Raw genomic sequence first — 13,555 nt, forward strand, 5'->3', positions numbered from 1 at the left:
GCGAAGGGGGTGGGGTCTCCCAGCTCCCACCCAATCACGGCGTTCGCTCTCGCTATCTGCATATATTATGCTAATACGGACCTCCCACTCGGAGGCTCCGGCGCCCCGCCCCGCTCGCGTTGCTCGAAGGTGAATATATTATAATGAGGCGGGCTCCCGCCGGGGGTGCTCTGCGGCGGGAGCTGCTGGGCGGGGGTCGGGGGAGGGCCCAGGCGCTCGCCGCGTGCGCACTCACACCGGAGCATCCCGAAGGGTATTTAAGGCTGGCAGCCAAAGGAGCCGCGGAGAGACTGCGGGTAGCGGCAGCTCGCGCCCTTTGGCTCTCCTCTTGCCTGACCGCCCTCTGGCGCCCCTCTCGTGGTCTCTCGGCCTCCCAGCCTCCAGCCCAGTCCAGGTGGGAAGCAAGCCGGCGTGCGGAAAGACACCAAATAGGTGGAAATAAGGCCAAGTAGTGGGAACGCAACAGCTCCGCGCTCCGCGGCGGGGCGAGCGGCAGCCCCTCTTCCGCTGTCCCTCGGACCCGGCGCGGCCGCTCCCGGGGACCTCGGAGGAGGTGTCCGGTGGACTTCCTTTCGATTTTGACGCGGTCGCCACCCAGTCCCCTGACGGAGGTGCTCTTCACGCCTTTCTGGGAGGAGGGGAGTAGGTGGAGGATGGTCCTCGCCCGCGGCCCGGACGCTGAGCCACGCCGAGGTCCCTCTCCGCGTCCCGCTCCCGCGCCAGCTAGCTGTGCGGCCACCGGGACTGAACTGCGGAGGACTCTCCCCGTTTACTTCTTTTCACAATTATTGGAGGTGGTCGAGGGTGGAAGGTGAAGCTGAGGCAGCCGACCCCGCCACGATGCTGGTGAAGAAGCACACGGGGAAAGGAGGAGGCCGGGAGCCCAGACCGGCGGACGCGAGCCCCGCAGGGCAGCGCTGCGCTGCGGCCGGACCCCAGTGCGCGGTCCTGGCAGCCCTCCTGTCAGTGGTGGCCATCCTGTCTTGTCTGTACTGGGGGTGAAAACCAACGACCTCCAGGCGCAGATAGCCGCTCTGGAATCGACGAAAGGGGCCCCTTCCATTCCTCTGCTGTCTGATACCGAGGATCAGCTCAAGGCCATGGTGCAGGAGAAAGTGGAGCGCCTTCTGGCTCAGGGGTGAGAGGCTGGGGTGTTCTGTGCGTGGGTAACATCTTGCAAAGGGGGCATTCTGTGTGCTTGGCTGTGTGTGCGGTGTTAGGCGCCCATCTGCGCTCCTTGTGGCTTGTGTTTGTGTCTGCACATCCCTGGATAAGGCCGCCTCCGTCTCTGTCATCTTCACTCACTTTTCCTCAATGTTGGCTAAACATGCATGGAGATCTAAAAGGGCAAGGTTCTAGTTTTGTAGCCTAATGAAATGCGTTGCTAATTGTATGGAGACTTCCTTGTCTAGCTAACATCTGATAACCTTCACCTGTGGTAAGAAGGTTGGGGTTATAGGTGTTAGTAATACACAAAAAAGGTCATCACTCTTAAAAGTGAGATTATTCTGATTAAACATTTTACAATTGAACGTTCTCATATTAAGAGTTTAAACTTTATTCTTTAAAAAATAGCTTTATCTTTGGTTATGGGTACAGAGCTTGGCGTACTTAGGAATTCGCAGTCCTTTCAGTTGGGAGTTGAAAAGAACCTATGTTGTGTTTAATGATGGCTTTAGAGTTTGCAGGTTTTCTAAAACTTTTCCAGCAGAGAGGCTGTGTGGCAGTGGTTGCCACACAACACCTTAATGCCTTTGACATTCATATATAAAAGACTAGCTGTTCCTGATAAGCTACAGCTTACCTGGAACTGCAGCATGTGAGTGCTGGGTTTATGCATTGAGTGTGTATGCTTGAGCCAAGGGAGAAGGGTGGTAGCAGTTGAAGAGTGGAGAAAAATGTTGTACAAATCCAGCAATCCTGATACCATGTCAATGACCATTTTGTTTTTTTTAGGGCTTGGGTACTGTTACCTTTTGACTAAAGTCCAAGTACGTGTAATGTTATGCAGGCTATGAAATGCTGATCAATCAGGCATACAGCCAGAGAGTACCTAATTCTCTACAATGCTACTGATGATTGTTAATACTTCTCTTCTTACAGAAATCCTATGAAGATATGGCTAAAATAAGAACTGCAAGAGAAGCACCTTCAGAGTGCAACTGCCCAGCAGGTAAAATGGAACTTATTTAACGAGGTTGTCTCCAGAGCAGAGCATTTTAAAACAAAGGTCTTGAGTCTGCCAAGTCTACCTGTAATAGTAGTAAAGAAAGAATGCAGACCCAACTTGCTTTAATAAAATCAACATGTCTTGGGCAAAAGGATGGCAAAGAGGGCCTCAAATATTATTTTAAGAAGCATGCTAAAGTCTGTTGGGGTATAGCAAAGGACACAGATAATCATGAAGGAAAAATATAGGCAAAAGGATGTATACAGAGAAAAGTTCTTAGATTCACAAATTGAAAAATATTCTTTGAGTTGTATGAACTTTTTAAAATATCTGTGGTAAAGCGGGCTGTAGAACTGTTGGATTTAAATGCTTTGGTGGCTAATGTTGCGTTAAATGCAGGTTTCTTTTATGTGCCCAGTGGCATGTGATTATATTGGGAATCCCCTCCTACTTTTCATGTCCACATTTTTCTAGTCTACAGAAAAGTTCTCTATCCTATAACTAAAGCTAAGGACTAAAAGCAAATTAATTCTTTATCTGGAGCTTCTCACTACAAACCATTTCATTCACAGTGACTTCTCTGAAGAGCTTCTTGTGTGTTTACCGTTTTTCTGTGTAGCTTCAGGGAACTGTATAAAGACAGCATGTGAGAAGGACAGAGACCTATCAGTCAATAATACCCATGAAATCTTCCTTCATAGACCTTTGAAGTTTGGTGGTCATCTGTCAAACTAACATTTAAAAACTCTTGGAATACGGCCATTGGGAAAATCTAGTGAAGTCAACAGAGACAAGACATTAACTAACACTCCTATGAGATGTCTTGAGATGTTTATTTCAGATAAATGCTGTTGGTTTATTTATGGACAATTCAGTTTCTTTTATCACACATGTAAAGTGTTTCTTTTAATGTTAGGAACATGATAGATATTTAAAATGCCATGAATTATATAGTGATGTTTCAGTGAATGCTGGACCACATATACCATAAGGGTACATTGCCTAGTGACAACGACCAGCCATCCTGGTTTGTCTACGTACACTCTGATGTTGGTAGAACAATGCTTAACAGTGTAATTCTCAGAATGTATCCCTGTCTTTAAGCCATGCATGGGTGTGTATGGAAAGGCTAGTTCCTGTAGTTTTTTCATAGTCTGAGATTGTTTTCTTTCCCCTTAATAACTTGTTTTGATATAGCCCAACCAAGCACCATGTTAAATTTTAAGTGCCAACTCCAGCTTGTACATCATAAAATTTTTACTGTGTATATTCTACTATGTTGTTAATCATAATGGAGCTGTAATTTTTAAGTAAGACTTTTGATCAGAAGACATGCACCAAGTAACAGGAAAACAAAGAGTTAACACTTGACATTGTAGGATTCATTCTTACTTGTTTTAAGTTGGAAAAGACCTCAGAAGTCAGATATTCAAGGAAGGCACTTTTCTAGTGCAGGAATTAACTCACAACAGCCTCATCAGCCTGTGGGGATTATTTAAATTCCCAGGACAGTTGGTAGAGGACTTCACTGATCACACCAATTAGAGTCCAGCATTGTGTGTGTGTGTGTGTGTATGGTAGCTTTTACTAGCTGTATGAAAAGTAGCTAGTGTTTATAATTGTTATAATTCTTAGTGAACTTGGTATAAAGTAGAATAGTGAGACCCCTAACACTGACTTCAATTTTCTGAAAAAGATGTAAATGCTGCACAATGTTTAGTTAGGCTAGTTATTGAAGACGAGCTTGTGATCTGGAAGAAAGCTGTTACATTTAGAATTTACTTTATCATGGAAGATTATTTTGAACTAGTTTCACATCAACACGTCAACATAATAATGAAGGGTGACTTTCTTGGCTTTTTTTGTTGGCTCTCACTAGCAGCTGCTTTACTTTCTTGCTACCACTAGAGGCCCACATTGCATCAGGGTTTACTTGGCAAGTTGCGAGGTAACCTCTGGAAGGTGTGCATTCCGTGACACAGAATCAAACCAATTTGTTGCTGACAAACCTCTATTGCATAAACACTTCCTTTGGCCTGTGGAATAATCTGAATCATGCAAATAAAGGCATTTTGTTGAAAATAGTATACTGGGGGAAACTAGTTATTTTAAGTTATGGTCAGTCAGTAAGGCATTGTCTTAGAGAATGAATGGCTGGCCAAGAGGATTAGAAAGGAGACTGGGCACTTCCCCCTAGGTTTACTGTAACCTTGGTTTGCAGCAACTGAGTCGTCACCCAGACATCTGTTTGTAGGGCAGAGAGAGACAAGTCTGTGACCTCAGCTCAGTTCCTGTGGACAGATGCCCACCCCTTGAAGTTGACACTCTTGTTGACAGTCTGCATCACAAAGCCAGAGACCAATTCTGAAGAAATAGCACTGTGTGTTTATGTTTGTTACAATTGCTTTTGATAGAATTCAACTCCAGTGAGGTTTATGCAGGTAGGCTGTAAGGGAATCATAGATTTTATAAATAAAAAAAAAATACACAGGAAGGTAGCTCTGCAGCAGGGGGATGAGAAAGACACTTTACTGGATGTCTTCTATTTACAGGAGACACTATAATTTTCCCAACTGCTAAATGAGTAAAGTATTGATAATGTCATTTCACAGATGAGGAAACTGGTACTTGAAGGAAGTGATTAACTTAACATACTAAAGGCAAGGATTCATGCCCATATCTGACAAACTCAAAAGCCCAAAGTTTAATGAGAATAAGAGTGAAGGGCCAGCGCTGAGGCATAGCAGGTAAAGCATCCACCCATGACGCTGGCATTCCATATGGGCACCAGTTCATGTCCCTGCTGCTACACTTTTTTTTTTTTAAATTTTTTATTTGAAAGTCAGAGTGTGAGAGAGAGATCGAGAGTGAGAGAGAGCGAGAGATACCAAGATCTTCCATCAGCTGCTTCACTCCCCAATTGGTTGCAATGACCAGAGCTGGGTCAATCTGGAGCCAGGAGCTTCTTCCAGGTCTCTTACCTGAGTGCAGGGACCCAAGGACTTGGGCCATCTTCCACTGCTTTCCCAGGCCATAGTAGAGAGCTGGATCAGAAGTGGAGAAGCCAGGACTTGAACTGGTGCCCATATGGGATGCCGGCACTTCAGGTGGTGGCTTTACCCACTATGCCACAGTGCCGGCCCCTGCTGCCCCACTTCTGATCTGGCTCTCTGCTAATGGCCTGGGAAAGCAGCAGCAGATGGCCCAAATGTTGGGTGCCTGCTGCCCACTTAGGAAACCTGGAAGAAGCTCCTGGCTCTTGGCTTTGACCTGGTCAAGCCCTGACCATATGTGGCCATCTGGAGAGTGAACCAGCAGATGAAAAAGCTTTCTGTAACTCTGACTTTCAAATTAGCAAATCTTTAAAAAAAACAAAGCAATAAAGGTATGTTTTAGAGCTGGTAATCTTGGATTGGAATTCCACATCTGCTCCTAAATAACTGATCCTGCCCAAACTAGTGAGATTCTCTATTTTCCAGTTTCTTCATTTGCAAAAAATGGCCAATAATACTTTGCTTATAAGGTGATAATACTTGGACAATCTAACATATTACTAGCTGTTCATTAGATAACCATTGGTATTCTGGTACTGTGTACCATTTAATTCTAATCTAGTCCACAGAGACACATGATATAAATGGGAACAATGAGACTTGAGATGTTATAAAACTTGTTCAAAACCCAGTGGCTTATTAATGGCAGGTTTTGGGCTAAAACACTATGGTTAATTAAACTAGTACATCTGTAGTTTATTTATGCAGATAATCATACATGTCAGTATCTCTCTTGCTGCTATCTCAGTGAAATTTGGTTCTTTACAGGTATTTCTGTTAGTTCCTACATTATTTTTTGCCAAAATCACATAGAAGAATTTTGACCTTTTAAATATAGCAACTGAAGTAGCATGGGGATAGTAAAGAATGTCTTTACAGTTTTTCATATGAGATGTTTACAAGACATTATGTATCTACCTCATTGTCAGACCTAGGTTTTAACAGCTTTATTGAAGTATAACATAATATTTATCCATTTTAAGTAAATTTATAGTTGGACAACTATCCCCACAACACAGTTGTAGATCTTCTGTGTCACCCCCAAAATATTCCCATTTTCTTTTTTCATGTGCCCAGGAGAAGCTCTATTTTTAAATGTGTTTGCCTTTAGGAAACTCCCACATAATTTTTGAAGATACAAATTGAAGCTCTGTTTAGCAGAATATTTGATTTAGCAGTAGCTGAGCCATAGAAATTCCATTGGCATTGGTGGCTTGGCTGATGTAAAATTTGACTCTGATGTGAGAGAATGACTCTTTGCTATGGCTGTAGAATTCTGTTTTGGGTTCTGTGTTTTGAGTCCTGCATAAAGTATGTATAACCCAGGCATATTTCTGGAAGAGTTCACATGTTCCAACTGATAAAGAGCAGTGGGAGCCAGGCAGCCTACCAAATGGAGTTTAGACCACAAAGGTCTGTACGGTATTTATCAGTCATGTTGCTGTCCAGGGTATTAGATGTAAGACCCTCTGTTGTGTAATAGAGAATGGGAATGGGGACTAAAGAATCCAAAGTTCTGATCCTGGCTTTGTCATTAATATGCTATACAATCTTGGGTGGATTATTTCCAAGAACAACTTTTTGAGACTATTTTCATATCTCCAGAATAGGAATGATGTACAGTAATGGTCTGTGAAGCACATTTGTCAGTTCTCTATAGCTGAAAAGCCTACCATAAATATACCAAGTACTGCACTAGAAAATAAGGAAAGTGCTGATGTTCAAGGTCAACTCAATATCTACCCTCATGGAGTTGCATATCAAAGAGGATTATGGTTATTTTGAAGTGACATGAATATACAGGTGTGACAAGTACAGCTCAGAAAAAGCATAATATAATTTGAAGCACATGACAAGTTAGCATTTTTATTTTGTAAATACTACAGATTTTTTTTCCATTGGGAGGAAAAAGAAATGTATACTTCTCTTTTGAAATTCATAGTAGTGGGAAATCTGGCTTCTGATGAAAAATAAAAGCTCTAGTAACTAATAAAATGTTGACTTGCATAGCCTCACTTGGCTTTTGGCTTTCCAAGAATTTATGGGTGGATAAAGGTACAGTGAATCTTGTTCTACTTATAATGATACTGCAACTAAAACAAGTGCACACACACACACATACAGAAAAAAAAAAAAACTTTTGCTATGGAGAAGGTTGTTGAGACAGAAATGATGAGAAGGATGCATTCTACTTTTCTCCTGAAAATAGATTTATGTTGAATGTCTGTGGTATGGAACAGAACTGCCGGACCTGCACATTGCATGATAACTGTCAAATTGACATAGCTGTGTCCTCTGGAAAGTTTAGTTAGAGACAACAAAAGATACACTAGAGAACTTGGGATATCCTTGTATGCCCTCCAAGTCTATGCAAATGATTGTATGTAAAATACAAGTAAATGCAGGCAAACAAAAGTACCTCCCATTCATAAATGTGAGTGATAGAGCCCCTGAGTACTGACTTTATGGCATCTTCTCGGTTTTTGGAAATCATTGTTAATGATAGCTCTAAGATTGTCCATTATGTCCCCTCATTTAAGAAGAACTTTAAATTACCTCACTGATATAAATTTATCATAGAATACCTGTATTTCCTAACATGATTTTTATTTACCCTGCATTTTTTCCCCTAACAAATTGCACAATGAATACAAAAAGTATATCAAGTAAAAGGATGATAATGTATAGATTTCACTTATATGAGGTAAAGAATAATCAGAAACAGTTTGCAGAAATAAGGCAAATTAAATATTGTGAATGTTACTTAAATGAGAATAGCAGGTGTTCTTCTCTTGTAAGGCCAAATGCTACAGTGTAACATCCCAGTACCTCCAAGCATTCATATTAAATTGTGTAGGTCCCAATGAGTAAAGACATTGGGATGTAACACTCAGGTGATCCAGTAGTGATGGCTGGCAAAATACCCTGTTCCCTGAAGGACAAATTGCCTCTTGAAACCATGTATTTATTTCTTAGCTTTTCTTATCTGTAAGTAATTAAGAAACTAATTCTTCAGATACGTTTCCCTCTCTCAGCCTAGTAGTTCTATTCTTCCATGAGCTGGAAATTATTTAAGAGAAGGCTATAAATTCTGCACAGCATTAGATTCCTTCTAGCTCATTTGAAGAATGTGTAGGTACAAGTAGCCTCTGGGAGTCCTGATAAACTACTCTGCTTCCAATTGTTATGTAATTGTGCAAAATCAACTACATGGCTTTAAAAACCCAGTGTCTTGGGCAAACATTTGGTGCAGCATTTAGGGTGTCACTTGAGATACCTACATCTCATATCCGAGTGACCAGGTTTGGGTACTGGCTCCTCTGCTTCCAGTACAACTTCCTGAGACCGTCCATCCTGCAAAGCAGCAGATGATGGTTCAACTACTTGGGTCTCTGCCCCTATATAGGAGACCTGGATTGAGTTCCAGGTTCCTTGCTTTGCCTAGACCTAATTCTCGGTATTGCAAATAATTGGAGGATGAATCAGCTGATGCAAGATCTGTTGCAGGCATTTGGGGTTGAACCAGTGGGTGGGAGTTATCTCTTTGACTCTGTATTTCTCTTTCCCTCTGCCTTTCAAATAGATAATTAAAATAAAAAAGAAAGTAATACAGAAGAGTATAATACTAAAGTGGAAATCACAAATTAAAATTGAGCATTATTTAGCATCATCTCTGTCTTCTTCAGTGACCATTTTGTGAGTCATCTAAATGCTAAGATTCCCTGAGAAAAGACCATGAGATGGCAGGTGCCTCTACTTTGTGCCCACAAAGAGGAAGAACTGAGCTGAATGGCAGGACTTTCCCTATTCTTGCAGCTCCTTCCCAGCTGAATCCCTACTTGATTTCTATGTCTTGACCTGTCTTTGCAATTGAAGAGATTAATGGTAGAAGCAAATTTCTTCAACATATTTGAAAACTAGAGTGTCCTATCAGCTTTAAGACATTTAAAAGAATCTAGTAAGTTTTACATTCAAACTACTTGAAGACATTTGTTATTTAGTAGATAAATTTACAGATCTGAATTTTGGATAGAATTCCAAAAGCCAGAATAAATGAACTAAATGTAATTGAATTTACAAGTTCAGGATTGGGTGCTTCCCTTTTATAATTTCTGAGTATATAGAGTCACTTCAAATTGCTAACGTGCTTTTGATATCATTTCATCTGGGGTCTCCCTTTCACCTTCAGCTGGTACCTAATATGATAGTTAAATTGCTTTCTTTGTTTCATCTCTTACTGCTTTTCGTAGTCCTATTTCTAAATTTTTCTTTTTGCCGTAAAGACATGTTTAGTGGGGGTAGATCTTATTTGCCAAGAAGGCAAAAATGGTGTCTGTTTATTTGCATATTGATTTTAGAAGCATTGGTCTCTTGGATTATGTGTGCAACATTTTCATTTTTGGAATTTAAATGTGGCTGACACATTTTTTAAACACAATTTTCACATTTAGAATAAGTGGCTGAGTAAATTGTGTGAGTTGTAGCCAGCTCTTGTTTGTACATTTAGGTATATAGAAAGTAATGATGTAGTTAACTAAAAGCAGTCAGGTAAGGTGGAAGAAGGGCCTATTGTTTCCTCTTTTTATAACCAAAGAGTTCACATATTAGAAGAGTAAAAGAGGGGAGGAAAATGTCACCTGTATTTCTTAGTCTCTCAGAATTATATCTCCTGTACTACCATGCTTAAAAAGCCTGGTATTTTAGAATTTTTATAATAATGTAATTCTGAACAATAGGGAGCCAGAGAAATTCTCCATTAAAACTGCATTGTGGCTCCCTTTTTAGCCTTAATTTGCTATGATTAAATGTGTCATGAAAGTGGACAAGTTCCTTACCTGGCATTCCTGTATCTTAGGTCAGCTCTGAGAGTTGTCAAAGGTGAGTTTTTTGTCCTTCCAGTAATTCCAAAACTCTCAATTTGTGGCCTCATAGGCTCTAGAATCTTGCTGGAATTTTTTAGATATATATTATGTGATCATAAGATAAAAGTGATTTTTACAAACAATACATAAAAACGAACCTTTAACTTAGAGCCATGCCAAAAATGCTTGTAAGTTCTGGGACTCCTAAGTGAACTTTCTAAAACAATTATAGCACAAGATCAGAGAAGGGAAAGTTGGAATGGAAACAAGATTCTTAAATAACTGTCTTTCTGAAGATAGTTGTCTATGTGATTGGGGGTCAAGTGGGTTAAGAGGGTCAAAGAACGCATGACTTTCATGGGCAGATCCTGATACCTGCTAAGTGGTAAGAAGTCCCATGATATAATTGTATTCTACTTGCCAAGGGAGTGGGTTGAGTCTACCAGTCACAGTTTGGAGCTCTTTGGCTTGACTCTGGTTTGTATTTGTGTATATTTGGGGCTCATTGTAGACCTCTCTATGGAAGATTCTCTATAAAAGTTGATGATCAATGATGATGATGATGATGATGATGAAGGTCTGAAGCCTTGGCTTTGTTGAGGACTTTTCCTGTGGTTCCTCTCTTTACATGCACTGCTGCCCTGAGCTGCATGTATTTTAACTATTTCCTTTGAGGACCTTGTGAATCAGCATGCATAGAGAAGCCCAGACACATCCTGTAGATCAAGCAGGTCAGGGGTTTTACAACATTTTCCTTAGAAGTTGAATCTTTGGACAAGTGAAGTCTTATGAGAAACCCCGGTAGATGAAATTGGACACAATGTTAGGTTGCTACACTTGTTGACCTAGGAGGACGGAAGCCAAAACCCTACAACTCTTCCTTTCTGCTGCCCATTCCTTTATGTCATGGTGGCCCATAAGTCATCTCCATTGGGCCTTAGGATTCTATGGGACACTGTGAGAAAATTCCTATGAGTCCAGTTCCCACTGTCATCCAAGTTGCTATGTCTAGAGGAACCTTCCACTTGTTAACACAGACCTTATCTTCAAACTTCTGCCCTAGAAATATTGCTAAAAATCAGTGACAGAGTCCAGAAATGACTATTAGTTTATTATCTCTCTAAAGCAGGGGTGGGGAATTTCTGGCTTGTGGGCAGTATCAGGCCTGCAGATTCATTTATTCTGGCCCTGCCAAGGCAACCACAGGGAGCATTCAAAATTCAATACATCTCTAGCAGGCTGATTTTTAAGTTGACACTTTTGTATGACTTGTGAGTGATGTTATGAATATCCAAATGGCCCTTGCCAGGAGAAAGTTTCCCTACTCCTGCACTAAAAGGTTGTAGTGTTTCAGCAAAAAGGACATGTGGTCACAATGGTAGTGCTGGAAAGCTGGGACTTGCATCATGTAGCTGAGCATGGTAGTGTTCATGAGAAAATTGACACTTCGTTCATCCTTTTTCTTAAAGGCACTTTTTTTTTAATGAGATTTTTGTTGTTGTTGTTTATTTGAAAGGCAGAGTGATGGAGATCTTCCAGTGCTGGCTCACTCCCCAAATGGCTGCAACAGGCATGGCTGGGCCAGACTGAAGACTGGAGCTGCCAGGACTCTTTCCTGGTTTCCCACATCAGTAGCAGGGTCCCAAGTACTTCTGGCAGCTGAAGCCTTCCCAGGCACATTATTAGGGAGTTAGATTGGAAGCAGAGCAACTGGAACTTGAACAGGTACTCCAATATGGGATGCTGGAGTCATAAGCTGCATCTTTACGTGCTGCACCACATTGCTGGCCCCAAACCACTTTTTCTTTTTTTAAGCCTTCTAGTTACAATATCGTTCTTTGATTCCAGATCCTCATATGAGGCTTTTTTTTTTAAATAAAGAATTACTTATTTGAAAGGCAAAATTAGAGGGGGAAGGAGAAAGAAGAAGAGGGAGATCTTCCATCTGCTGGTTCTTTCCCTAGATGGCTGTGATGGCAAGGGCTGGGACAGGTGGAGGCCAGGAGTTGGGAGCTTCTTCAGGGTTTCCCACATGGGTGCAGGGGCCCAAGAACTTAGGGCATCTTCTGCTGCTTTCCCAGGCACTTTACTAGGGAGCTGGAGTGGAAGTGGAGTAGCTAGGTCTCAAACTAGTACCCATGTGGGATGCCAGCATCACAGGTGGCAGCATTTTATCTGCTATGCCACAATGCCAGCTCCCATATGTGGCTTTGTCACCAAATTACAGCAATCTATTGCCTTTTAAATTTATCCATATTTATTTAAAGCACTTGATTTTTTGACTGATAGCTAATACTTGTTCACAAGGTATTATTTGAAGAATAACTTGCCTGTCGCTCCCCGTCTTCATGGAGGAATGACACAGGACCCTGCGTTGTTCTTTCGTCTGCTCGGCCCTCCCCGGGTTTGCTGCTGGTTCTTCCCGGGTTGGCTGCTGGTCCTTCCCGGGTTGGCTGCTGGTCCTTCCCGGTTTGGCTACCGTCCCTTCCACCTCCGTGGAAGGGCGGTTCCCCCTGCCACATTCCCCACTTCCGCGGGGGAGCGGCACACTGCCGGCCGGCTCTCTCGGGGGCTGCACAGGTGTTCCTCTTAGATGTTCCCCTTAGATGTTCCTGGTGCATGTTGTCTCTCTCCTCCTTTATAGTCCTTTTCCACCAATCCCAACTCTGCTACCCACACGCCGAGTACGCTGCTCTCCTCCAATCAGGAGCAGGTCCTACAGTTTATTGGTTGAACTGGAGGCAGCTGCATAGAAGCTGTTTCTCCCTTCTCAGCGCCATATTGTGGGAGAGCAGATGCATAGAATAAGTCTTAATTCCAGTAACTTAGTCTAGTCCGGGTTGCTCCCCACACTTGCCCCCAAATTAGAGTTGTCTGTCAGTATCTGAGGGGGGAATTGGTTCAAGCCGGAACTCCTTGTGGATGCCCCAATCTGCAGATGCTCAAGAACCTTATAGAAAGTGATATATTGGGGCCAGCATGGTGGCACACTAGGTTAATCCTCCATCTGCAGCACTGGCATCCCATATGGGCGCCAGGTTCTAGTCCCAGTTGCTCTCTTCCAGTCCAGCTCTCTGCTGTGCCCCGGAAGGGCAGTGGAGGATGGCCCAAGTGTTCGGGCCCCTGCACCTGCATGGGAGACCAGGAAGAGGCTCCTGGCTCCTGGCTCCTGGCTTTGGATTGGCATAGCTCCAGCTGTTGCGGCCATTTGGGGAGTGAACCAATGGAAGGAAGACCTTTCTCTCTGTCTCTCTCTCTCACTGTCTGTAACTCTACCTGTCAAATAAAAAAAAAAGAAAGTGATATATTTTTATATAACCTAGGCATATTCTTTTATATACTTTAAGTCATCTCTAGATTACTGGTAATGCCTTCCAATAAACTCTCTGTAAATAGTATTTTTAAAAAATTTCTTTGATTGATATAGGTTCCTATCTGCCAGACATTCCCCAAATACCTGCAAAGCCCAA

The 13,555-nt window shown here is 42.3% G+C and overlaps 1 protein-coding gene across 3 annotated transcripts in view; it reads left to right on the plus strand.

Annotated features, from left to right (window-relative positions):
- The first annotated feature begins 206 nt into the window (after positions 1-206).
- The window catches only part of LOC127485706 (protein transport protein Sec24B), a 150,175-nt gene continuing 136,826 nt past the window's right edge, over positions 207-13,555 (plus strand). For 2 of the 3 annotated variants that reach the window (XM_070067688.1, XM_070067687.1), the window contains exons 1-2: positions 207-1,138; positions 2,104-2,173. In XM_070067688.1, the coding sequence (XP_069923789.1) occupies positions 2,119-2,173 (55 nt within the window). In that variant the 5' untranslated portion in view covers positions 207-1,138; positions 2,104-2,118. The remainder of the gene's footprint in view (positions 1,139-2,103; positions 2,174-13,555) is intronic. The other variant, XR_011385889.1, reaches the window with a different exon arrangement.

This window comes from Oryctolagus cuniculus, unplaced genomic scaffold (genome assembly GCF_964237555.1).
Source record: "Oryctolagus cuniculus unplaced genomic scaffold, mOryCun1.1 SCAFFOLD_122, whole genome shotgun sequence".
NCBI lineage: Eukaryota > Metazoa > Chordata > Mammalia > Lagomorpha > Leporidae > Oryctolagus > Oryctolagus cuniculus.